The sequence below is a fragment of the Dermacentor silvarum genome, chromosome 6 (genome assembly GCF_013339745.2).
Source record: "Dermacentor silvarum isolate Dsil-2018 chromosome 6, BIME_Dsil_1.4, whole genome shotgun sequence".
Taxonomy (NCBI): Eukaryota; Metazoa; Arthropoda; class Arachnida; order Ixodida; family Ixodidae; genus Dermacentor; species Dermacentor silvarum.
In genome coordinates, this window is record NC_051159.1 from 41,137,590 (window position 1) to 41,149,971 (window position 12,382).

At 45.6% G+C, this 12,382-nt stretch overlaps 1 protein-coding gene across 2 annotated transcripts in view; it reads left to right on the forward strand.

Moving 5' to 3' along the window:
* LOC119455460 (E3 ubiquitin-protein ligase Arkadia-like) overlaps positions 1 to 12,382 on the forward strand; it is an 80,471-nt gene that overhangs the window by 17,155 nt on the left and 50,934 nt on the right. For both annotated transcript variants that reach the window (XM_037716869.2, XM_049668797.1), the window contains exon 7: positions 7,345 to 7,731. In XM_037716869.2, the coding sequence (XP_037572797.1) occupies positions 7,345 to 7,731 (387 nt within the window). The remainder of the gene's footprint in view (positions 1 to 7,344; positions 7,732 to 12,382) is intronic.

Consider the following 12,382-nt stretch of genomic DNA (forward strand, 5'->3'; position numbering starts at 1 on the left):
CGTCGGGCCCGCGGCTAGGCATTGTTGTTGCACAAAATTGTTTTTCTGCATTTTTAGTCTCCTTTGTGTTATGTCTGATTGCATAAAATCTGTTTTCAACGTTTCTGCTCTTGGCCCGCGAGCTAAATGGCTGCGTCAGTCTGTCTTGCTTTTGTCCATTTGTTCTAAAAAAGTACTTAACAATTGTGTAGCAGTAATAAGCTGCACCAAATGTCATGCACTTGCTTTTCTCCTGCTCCAACTGCTCCAAAACACAAAATTTTGTGCTACAGAACTGCTACAAAATGCTAATGTGGCTGCTCCTAAATTGTTACAAAACACTTTTTTTTCTGCTCCAAAAATTGCTCCAATTCTTAAACTGGCTGGACCACCACTGATAAATGCATGTGAATATCATTATTCGATATTTGAAGCTAAGTATTTGTATTAAATTCGTATTAGAAAATTTTGACATTTGCACACCCCTAGCAATAACCCAAAGGTGCTGCCGTTCCTTGCTGCAGGCAGCATGAAGTGAGCATCATACTTTGCCCTGGCAGCATCATGTTCTGCCGTGTTTACGGTTGCCGTTTCAACACACTACACAATAGGAAAACAGTGTGTCTTGGGTTGCCCAAGCCCCATCATCTCCGTGCACGCGTCTGAGTCTCGTGCTGTAACAACAATTCTCGCGAAGTGGGCGCCGTCAAAACTTCACGCCGAAACGCCCTGCCCGAAGGAGCTGCTGACTCAAGGCAAATCCAACCAGCGTAAACATAAGCTTGCGGGAGCTGCAAAATCGACAATGTGCATCTCAGGACGCTCAGGCCCATAACTTCGGTGCTTGTTGGCGTCTCCTGCTGCAATGATTTGCGCAATGCTTCACATTACATAGATGTCAGCTACAGTAGAGTCTGGCAAATTTTTAGTGACTTCGGATCATATGTTTGCTTCACTTTTTTTCCCAACGTATGACCGAGAATTACATAGGTAACGGATGGGCAGTACATGGGTAGCATATAGGTAATATGAGGCTAGTATGTGTAGTATGCTAGATGGTTTATATGTAGGTAGCAGATAGGTAATAAAGTGGTAACAGATTGGTCGTGTGTGGGTGGTACGGATGGGGAGCGTAAACTTCGTCCATCCTGGCTTCAAAACATTTTTCGACATTGCAAATTTATTGTATTCAATAAAATATTATGTTACAAATGTGACAGCTTGCAATGATTGTGCATGTGTGCATATATTGCTTGGAAATTTAGAAAAAGAAAGCATAATGAAAAATAAGTCTTGCCATAAAGGCGAAGCAAAAAATGTGATATTAGGTGAAGTGTAAGACTCGTAGCTGTAGTGGCAGTATGAATTTGAAGTAAACGTAAGCTAAGTGAAAATGAGCTGTTGTGCTAGGGGTCCTCAGTTTGAATCCTGCCATCCGAAAGCTTAATTTATGTTTATTAATTAAAGACAGCATCTTAGCGACTTCGCCACCACTTTTCCATATCATGGTATTTTTCAAACTTCTTCTCTGGGCCAATACCAGAGGTAGTGCGCAGCCGTGCCCAAAAATTACATAATTTTCAGGTTTGAGATCTGTTATTGTTTTGCACTTTTAAAATTTGTTTGTATGTTTGTGGGCTGCCATTCTCAAGATTCTGAGGAATAATTTTGTTGAGAATGTAAGACCTGGTATGAGCGACTTTAGTGATAGAAGGGTGTGCCAATATAACCCGCATGGCGGGGCGTATAGCATACCTAAATATGCTATATGCCTAGCCAATATAAATACATGTATATGTGGAACCTCACGACGACGACGGCAAAAATTTGCTTGGAGTGACCGTATAATTGCTATTGCAATAAAGGCTCTAGAATAAGTCGGAAGCACAAAGATTGGACAAATTCATGTATAGTAGTACAGTAAAACTTCATTAATTCGATCCTCGTTAATTCTGAAAAATCTGATAATTCTGACTTGTCCTCTGGTCCCGGCAGGCATGTGCATTATTCAATGCAATCGAACTCTCATTAATTCGGTCATATTTGGCCGCTCATCAGTTAATTGGCACAAGTTTCGGAGCTCGGCAAGCGCAGAGCGTAGTAAATGTGCCATGTAAAAGAGCAAAAACGGCGCTATCGTCCAACCGAAACGAAGCGGCGGAGCCCGCATCGCCATAGTCATCGGCAGAAATCGTACGTGAATGACAGCAACGCCCGAACGTGTTATTCATTTATGACTTTAAAGCCTTTATTCTTGTGTCTACCGCTGGCATAACACCGCGTTGGCTGCATGTTTTCATAATTGCGTTGTCGCCATCCATGACTCGGTATACGTGTGTTGGCCGCTTGCCTAAAAACTGCGTAGTCGGCCATCCATGATCGTGTCCATAGCAACCGTGGTTTCGTCTGCAGTTGTTGCAGCAAACGGTAGTTTCGTTCTGACTTAGTGTGTGCGCCAGCCGCGTGCCTTCGTCACCGCAATGTCGCCGTTCATAATCACGTCGATAGCGGCTGCTGTTTCCTCCGCAGCAGTTGGGCGAACAGTTTCGTTTTGACTCTGTGCAAAGTTGTCGAGGATGAAGACCACCGGCTACATTGCGATGGACGAATGATCTGTTGGCGATCAGCCCACTGGCGAAAAAATAATCGGATGTGCACGCAATAGTTGCAAATGAAGGCGTGCGCCGTGCCTGTGCTGCGAAGGAAGTTATGAGGCCTCAATCGACACTGCGAGAGCCAATCAGTTACGAGATGACAAGAATTGCAGCTTCTGCACTGCTTTTGTGCAAAATAGCAACAGGCTTTGCTCATTCACTCACTAAATAAAAGCGTGTTGACGTAGTAAGCATTTGTTTTTTTTTCTGGATACCCTCCATAATTCGACATTCGGTTAATTTGGACAACGTCTTTGGTCCCGTGAAATCCGAATTAACAAGGTTTTACTGTAGTGCTGATAATTTCCGTTGTAGCTGTACAGTCACAGTGCCAGATTTCCCTCTATTTTTGTAGGAATCTCCCTGATTTGGTGAACCTTTCAGCAGAAGAAACGTTCAACTGCATCCACTTTATTTGCTGATTACATCTAAGCCAGGTTAAATAGGTTCTCATTGATTGTGCCGAACAGTGCAGAAGCGGGACAAGATCTATACAGACAGGTATCTGCCTTCTGTTTGTATATCACTTGTCCCATCCTCTGCACTGATTGCCATGTCATTTATTTATTATTTATTTATTATAGCTCAGTTCTAGTATATAAAGGTCTGGAAAATGTCTTTTTAACAGTAGAATTTCTGTTGAATAAAATCTAGGGATGGGCGAATAGTGAACTTGAGGTTCGAAGCAAATAGTGATTTGGTCGAATAATTTCGAATCGAATAGTTTGAATAGCATATATCACGTATTACAGTAAAACCTAGTTAATTCGAATTTCACGGGACCGTAAAAAAATGTCCGAATTAACCGAATGCCGAATTATCGCGTATCCAGAAAACAATAAGCAAATGCTTACTATGTCAGCACGATTTTATTAGTGTAATGGATGAGCAAATCCTTTTGCTATTTTGCACAAAAGCAATTCTCGTCATCTCGTGACTGATTGGCTCTCGCAGCGGCAATCGAGGCCTCGCGACTTCCTTCGCAGCACGGCCACGGCACGCGCCATCATTTGCGACACGCTTTGCACTACCGCGCGCACATCCCGACTATTTTTTCACCAGTAAGCTGACTGCCAACAGATTGCACGTCCATCGCGATGTAGCCGGTGCTCTTCATCCTTGGCAGCTTTGCACAGAGTCAAACCGAAACAACTGTTTGTCGCAACCGCGGTCGCTATCAACGCGATTATGAACGGCCACTTTGCGGTGCTTAAGACACGCGGCCGACGCACGCTCCAAGTCAGATCGAAACTACCGTTCGCTGCATCAACTGCAGACGAAATCGCAGTCGCTATCTATGCGATCATGGATGGCCACTTCGCAGCATTTTAGGCACGTGGCTGACGTGCGTATTGAGTCAAAACGAAACTACTTTTGCCACAACCGCTGTGGACGAAACTGCAGCAGCTATCAACGTGATCATGGATGGCGACTATAAAATCCCGCGGCCAATGCGCTGTTATGCGCAGCGGTAAGCGCAATAAAGGCACAGATAGGCACGAAGCAGTCCGTCGTTGCTGTTACTCACGTGCGACAAGGACGTACAATTTCCGTTGATGACTATGGAGATGCGGACTCCACCGCTTCGTTTCGGTTGTATGCTAGTGCCGTTCCTGCTCTTTTGCGTCGTACATTTCCGGCTCTTTAATGCAAAAACGTATAGCCTTCGAGATTTATGGTTATGTATGGCAGCCATGACGGGAAGCATAGCCTCCGAGATGTGTACCGGCCGTCCGTGCCGTCTGGCTGACTATTCTTGAGGGCTGAATAATTAGAAAATATCGAATCCTTGAATTCGAATCGAAGCAAATAACGAATATAGAATTATTCGATTGAATATTCGACAATACCGAATATTCGCCCATCCCTAATAAAATCAAATGCTTTTTCCTCCAAAACTTATGAATTAATGACACTCTGTTGTACTGAATAGCAATGAGGTTCTCAAGTTATTAGTGGACCTGTGTTTTGCGGCAATCGTTTATTAATTGCATAGAAAGTTTAGCGTTTCAATTTTTTAATCCAAAATGCAGAAGAAATATCCCAACTTCGTGGAAGGTGAAATATCGGTAAGGCCAATCTGCGCGGTCACGAAAAGTTTGCGTGACGCCCCCCCCCCCCCCCCCCCCCCCCCGTCCCATTGTTCATCCGCCATCCACGCCAGTGCATGCAACCAGGTCATGACAAATTCGCACCTGCCGTGTCAATTCAAAGCCAATTTTATAGCGTGTTGCTTAAAGCTACAAAAAACACACATGCACAAAAAAAAAACAAAAAAAAATGAAAGATCGATGCGCTTCCATGAACAGCCTCAGCAACGAGAAAACGCGTAGTTCTGTGGGTCGCAAAGATGGGGGCCATGAACAACTTTGTTGCTATCGCGTGCATGGCCCGTCCTTGGTGCGCTCAGCGGTCCTTTTGCGGCGAAAACAAAGTGAAACACTCGTTTGGGCGGTATTGAGCACGAGGTGCCCTCCAGCGTATGCGACACGTTGCACCACATGGGTCTCTACACCGAATATATCAAATATTCAAAAATCAAATAGATATTCGATTTGTGAATAAAATTGTCAGAATGTTAGCTATTCGATTCGGTGGTATTCAATATTTGTACACCTCTGCTTATAAGATTTCGCACTTATCTCTGCTTTGCTTTTGCTTAAATCTTGCAGTAATAGGGTCCTGATAATTCAATACGTATAACATTTGGTGCTGTTACATGTCTAGTTTGGCCAGAGCAAAAAAAAAAATTGGGCAGTTGCCTTTATTTGCACCCCTTACCATAAGTGCTGTCTGAAAAATGGCTGCCGTGTCATCACAAACCGCTGCCAGCGGCTGCAGTTGGGAAAAGCACGGCCTTCGAGATGGTTTTTCATTAGGAGTGTAAAAATATAATATCTGCAATTTCGAAGCGAATTCAAATAATGAAAACTAAGTGCAAGAAGTTTATTGCGCAGCAAATAACATATTAATGTTATGTTTCACCCGCCGCGGTGGCTCAGTGAGCTAAGGCGTTGCGCTGCTGAGCATGAGATCGCGGGATCGAATCCCAGCTGCGGCGGCCGCATTTCGATGGAGGCGAAATGCAAAAACGCCTGTGTGCTTGCGTTGTAGTGCACAATAAAGATTCCCAGGTGGTAAAAATGAATCTGGAGCCCTCCACTACGGCATGCCCCATAATCAGAATTGGTTTTGGCAATTAAAACCCCAGAAAGAAGTAAAGTTACGTTTCGTGATAAGCAAAATTATCTAGTACAACACTTTTGCTTGACAGTAGCCCATAACTGCAGTTATTTAACCCTTTGAGGGTCGAACTTATTGCCAAATGCCACCCCCCAGGGTCTTTTTTTTTATTGCTGAGATAAATTCTTTGAAAGAACTTATTTCGAAAAAAATGGTCGCAATTTTTTTAGGGTGACCGTAAAGTGATGAAAAAATTGTTTTTGTTGTAAAATACACAATGTTTATTTATCAATGAAAAGATAAGCGCACTAAAAAATGGTTGTGTGCACATCCAGAAAAAGAAACAAGTGAGAAGCCTTCGTCCTATTGCCAACAAGGTGCGATAGAGCTTTTGTAGTCTCCAAAAAAGGAAACGCAAAAACGGCATCATCGTTTGTGTATCTGCGTGCCTGCCTGGGAACAAGTGTAATCGTGCCACTGTGAGCGATAAACGATCGAGTAACAAGCGGTCACCCTTTGAGAGATTCGAAACCAGATAGTCATCAGTTTAGCGCGTGCAACAAGCGGGAGCCGCCGCAGGAGACAACAGAAATTTGCTGCCGCCGCGCGCACGCTCCCAGCTGCGCGAGCGATAGCCAACGCGCCGTTGCCATAAAAAAAAAAGAAAAAACACGGAGATGCATCGGCGCAAGTAACAAATTGCAGGTGTTCCCCTCGAGTGGCAGCACATGCCAAATGAAAGAAATGATCGAATAAGGCATGCTTTTTAAATGTACAAGTGATGACGTACATGTACATAATTGACCATTTTGAAGGTGTTCGCAGGGGATGTGCATGTACGCCATTGACCCTGAAAGGGTTAATGTTGTCGTGTAGGAAAGATAGCTGCGTGACATGTTCGGGGAGCTACAACCACCCGCCTGCAAATCGCAATTCCTTCAGACGCCGAAACCAGCAGGTGCATCTCCGCAAGCCGAGCCAACAGAAGGCACCATGCTTACATCACTATTTACATAGACCTTCTTTTTGGCCCAGAATTTCCTCATACACGTACCTTTTAACCTGGGCTTGTGGCAGTAAAAATTGCTGCACAAGCAAGTGAAGATTGCTGCTGGTTGACAAGCCTATCAGTCTTTCGACAGTGCTGATCTGGAAGGAGCCTCTTCAGAAGCTTTCATTGTTGAGTACATATCCGGGTTCCTTGGTGTTTCAGTTTTCCTTGCTGCTTCTAAAGCCATGTTTTCAATCCAGTTTGCCATTGAAGCATCCTTGTGGTACTCAACTACCGTAGAAAGAGGGTCTAAAAACATTGTCAACTTGCTACTTGGCAAAATGTGTAGTTTGGAAATCATGTTTTTAAGCACTTAGCCAGATTAGTAGCAGACAGTTTTCCACTGTGGGGCTGTAATGGCAATGCAACAGTAGCGTTATGTCAGTTTGGTTCAGCTAGTCTTGCAAGCTTCATGTTTATATTTCATTCCTCTCCCTATTTTTTTTTTTTTTACCTTCCCCCATGTCCCATCTCTAGGAACTACCGTCGGCCAGCCTCGCGTCAGACACTTGGCAGTGGCGGCGGACACCCCTCCACTTCTGGTTCGAGCCACGGTGGCGCTTGTGATTTGTCGCGTCATGCGCCGCGGCGGTCCCCACTGTCGAGAGGACCGCCAGAGGACTCGTCGGTGCTGCACACAGCTGCCGGCAGCAGTCGTGGGCTTTCTCGTCACGGTGCCGCAGCTGCTGCATTTGTGGACCTGACGCAGTCGGATGAAGAGAGTGGCGCTGCCGCAAATGGCAGTGCCAACGATGGGGCTGGTCTCCCCAGGAGTGGACGAGGATCGCCTGTGTTGCCAACGTTTTCCTCGGCGCCATCTTCTACGTTGCACTTCGGGCACGTGAACCCTATACATCCCTGTGGGTGAGTAAACGGCTTGGGATTGGCTGCGCCATGCCTATTTTATGGCAGTGTTATGCTGCAGTCACTCACTCGCTCTCAATTGCAACCATGTGGCATTGAAGTATGCATGCCCAATTGGTTTCTTTGAGTGAAGTCGCAAAAGGGGATCCAGTAGGACTCGCAAATTTTTGTAGTCTCCAAATGCTCGGCTATTTCTGAATTGTTGCCCCCTTTTGAGGTTCATGTGCAAGCTTTTTTTTTTAACATGAGTGTTTTATGCCGGGTTTCACGACTGATTTCCGGCAACAGGATGTGAATGTGACGTCGGCTCCGGTGCCGCCATCTAGGAGTGGTGAGGTGAAGCACTGCATCGTGACACTAACGAGCGCCGACAGGGAGCGCTTCGGTAGTCGCAGCCAAGCGGAGGCTTGAATGCGGTGTAGCCATAGAATAAAGAAGCAAGTGTAAACGTTTGGCTTCATGACCTTAACTCATCATTTTCAACGAAGTACTGTGCCCAATAATAAACATTACTAAGCCGAATAATAAATGAATAATAAACTACGCCGAATAATAAACATTATTAGAATTGTCTGACAGCAGGATTCGAACCCAGGTCCTCTAGTACAGAAGCCCGACATTGAAACCATTATGCCACGGATGCATGCACAGACACGCCTTAGAACGCTCTTATCAATTTGTCGTGGGCAAGTCAGCGAGTCGAGATGCCTGGCGTGTTGAGACTCCGCTCATCAACAGGACGCTGTGCGCAAAGCAAACGTGCAACACGGTCGCCGTCCTGCAAATCGTACGCCTTTCGCTGCAGCGGGCCGTGAGTTCATGAAGCAAACATGCAACAGCTTCTGTGAAGACACGTTTCACTTTCGTGTTCTACCGATTCCTATGCAAGAGGAATCAACCATAATTTTTTCTTTTAACGAAAACATTCCATTGGGCCACTAAATGGCCAAAAGCGTTGCACATCTCAAACTGCCACACTTACAACTTGGGCGCTTTATATTGTTGTTTTTGTACTCATAACCTGTACCCGGACCTTCAGCTACCTCCTGGTTTCTGTAATAGAATATAATTGAAAAGGAAAAATATATCTGTAGACTTCAATTTGCGACTCTGAATTCGTTGATGACAAAAGCAGGTCACTTCCCCGACTTGCTGCGTCACCTCGTCACCTCCAGCATAGCACAATGCTCCTACAGTCTCATGGAAACTCCCAGCAGCACTGATGAAGTGTGCTTCTGCAGTGAATTGAACAACCACTAGAAAAGAATTCTGTGCATATGTGCCATCAAACTTGCGGTAAAAATGCGCTGTCGCCCCACTTACTTTTTTAACAAAACGTTGTTTTATGCATTGAAGCACAAAAATAACTGGACTGCAATGTATTTCTTTCGGGAATTTTTTTGGCAAAGTTCGGGAATTGATATCTCAAAACTGGTGTAATCTTGACAATTTGTGACAAGTGGAACTGCCTTGCAATCTCCCTGGCTACAATTTGTAAATTGCAACATGTACCGTGTGGCAATTTTAATTTTAGTAATTAGTCAATTATGCACTTCTATTTTTTTTGCAAATAATGTCTGCCTTTTTCAGCAATCCAGCTCAAAAATTAGAATTGTGCTATCTGTCGCAGGTGATTTTTAAAAATTAGTCCAAGTCATCGCAGGAAGAGGCAGTGTATATTTGAGATTTGAAGTGCGCTTTTTTCAGCATGCTTGAAGTGGTTAGCAAATTTTGCCATTTGACTATGCCTGAAAAATGCACTCTGTTGCACATCGGAGGCTGGTGAGAGTCATTGTGGGAGCAGTGCTTGAGCATTTAAGGCACTTCTGTTTATGGTGTGCTTTGCATCTCACATTGATGAAAATGATAAATGTGAGGATCTTTCACTTGCGTTTGTCATTTTTATCACAGTTTTTAAAAGGGACACTGAAGAGAAAAACGATTTCCCCTCTATTTGTAAATTACCCTCCTACAATACCAATAACACCATTCTTACTGCAATAAGACACTTGGTAAGCCAGAAAAAGTTAAAAACACATAAGATGAGTGGCGACGCCACCTTGTGCCCGCACAAGGCCGCCGTGACGCCGAGAATGTAGACGGCTTTGCTGGGTCCTAGTTAATTCTCTTAGGGTCAAAATGAATGAACTACAATGTGTTCTAATGGAACCAAGGAATGAAGTGGCAAGTTTCGGAAACTTTCACTGAGCCCAATGCTGCCCAGATATGATAAATACATTGAAATCTGGGACGTCACACTGACGTACTGGCTTTGTCGTTTCGTCGCTAAATTAAAAAAAAAAAATTTACTTCGACCTTCATTTTCTTCTCATGTAATCAACCTATTTTTGCAAAATTGACAATAGAGTTCTCAAACAATAGTTTATCAGTCTAAACTTATTGTTTTGCTTTAGCGTCCCTTTAACTTGCTTATACCCATGTCACACGGGCGTTTGGAAGGCCTTCCAACCGATAGTCCATTGACTCAAAGGTCAAGTTCGAGCTGCTACACGTGCGGTTTCGAAGGCCGCCGAGTCAATAGTCCATCGAGTCAACGGAGCATATAAAACTCTATCCAAACCCCGATGGCCTTTGAGGAACGGAAGCGGAAACAGCGCCAATGGGCCGTCTCATTCACAGTGTGCTCGTACTCACGAATAGAAAGAAAAAATCAAACCAAATGCTCTCAAAAATAGTATATACAAGTGTTATTATTTATTTAATAAAGTATTTTTACCACTTGAAATGTGCGAACTGCACATACTCTCGACAACAGCGACGTGCTTGTGTTCATTGTGCGACAGTTTCGTTACTTAAAGCTTAAAAACTAAACAAAAATTTATAACAATGTATAAACAATTTATTAAAATACATTTCTGTGCTTTTGAGTGGATTTAACAATATTTTACTTTTGGTTACATGAAAACAACACTAAAGATCCGCAGCGCCGCACAATTTTTGCGAGAAACGCCTGTGACCACTCAACGGCCTTTCAAGAGTGCCGTGTAGCACCGCCACAACTCCTTTGAGTCGATAGAGTTGTGACGTTTCGAAGGCCGTCGACTGGAAGGCCTTCCAAGCGTGCCTGTGTGACATGGGTATTAATAATATGCCTACTATATCGACTGATGTGCCACTAAATGCCTGCTACAGTCGAATCTCGATAATTCAAACTCGAAGGGGCCCGAAAATTTGTTCGAATTAAAAGAAGTTCGAATTAAAAAGACGTATTTTTGAAGTATTCGTTATGGGGTCTCACACATACTCTTGGGACAAAGGAACGACAACACAGTAGTGCAAACAATCAAAAGGGCATTTATTGCACCTTTCATACACTAATACACACTAGCCGAATTACTACCAATAAAACATTCACACGGGCGCGTGACAAGTCAAGGAAGTCCAACTCACCGCGACCCGATAGCGAGCGAATACGTTCGCCCCATGCTATGACACCATCGCCTAGTCGTTCACGTGTAGTCACGCGAAGGGTGGCGCGCTCGAACGATCCTTGTTCGTCCATACCGGTGTCCTGCTCTTAGCCTCGCGCGACGGTCGAGCGAAGCGGGCCGGCACACACGCGAAGCGTTCGTGTCTGTTGGCCGCCGATCCCAAGCGCAAGAGAGAGCGCCTTCGACCTTTTTCTCCCAAGTCACCCCGCCGTTAGGTGGCGTTAGCATTGCAACACTCGTGCCATCTCTCGCAACGCTCCGCAACCACTACGACCGCCTCCGGCACCCAGCCATGCAGTGAAGCCGGACCACAGGAGACGCGTGAGAGTCGCGCATCCCCACATCGTGCACCATAGCACGATGCACAAACGGTGCGAGTCATGAAATATCGTGGCTGCTAGTGCATAGCGAGCGGGGGCCATGAAACTGCCCACGCCGGCAAATGCTCGCTTCCCGATAACTGCAGAAAACGAAACTTCAGGGAGCAGGCGGCTCCGGCACGGTGACGGGTGCGCGCGGAGACCGTCGAAGGCAGTGGCACACCGACGGGGGGGGGGGGGGGGTGTTCGGGGATTGTAACCCCCCCCCCCACGCCCTGAGGCCGAGTTAACCCCTTTTGTTTAACCCCTTTTCATTCCTTGCGCCTTTGAGTACTGCAACCATGATGTAAGACGCGCAATCGTCTGCACACTCACAAACTTGCGCAAAAAGCGCATTTTTTGGCAATTTCCTGTGAAGAAATTGGAATTAGTGCTGTTTAGATGGTATTGGCAAACTAAGGCAAACTGTCAACCCCCCCCCCCCCCCCCCCCTTCAGGGATCCTGGGTGCGCTACCGGTCGAAGGTGAGGGAGTAGGGCGGCAGGTAAGTGGATTTGGCCTCGGCAACTCCGCCGCTTTCGGTAGCCGTGGCTTCGGTGGCTCCCCTCGCTCTCCCTCACCTTCGACTGTCTCCGTGCGCGCCCGTCGCCGTGCCGGCGCCAGCTTAGCCCTCCCCCTGAAGTTTCGTTTCCTGCCATTATTTGGAAGTGAGCGCTTGTTGGCGTGGGCAGTTTTGTTGGCCGGACTGGGCCTCCGCTGCTGCTTCCCTCTGCGCTGCAGCTGCAGCATGCAAAGTCACCACGTGACTAGAAAATACAGGAAGCATAAAAAAGAAGGGTTCACTACCATTTTCTCTGCGTGGCTGAGACGTTGGCACTA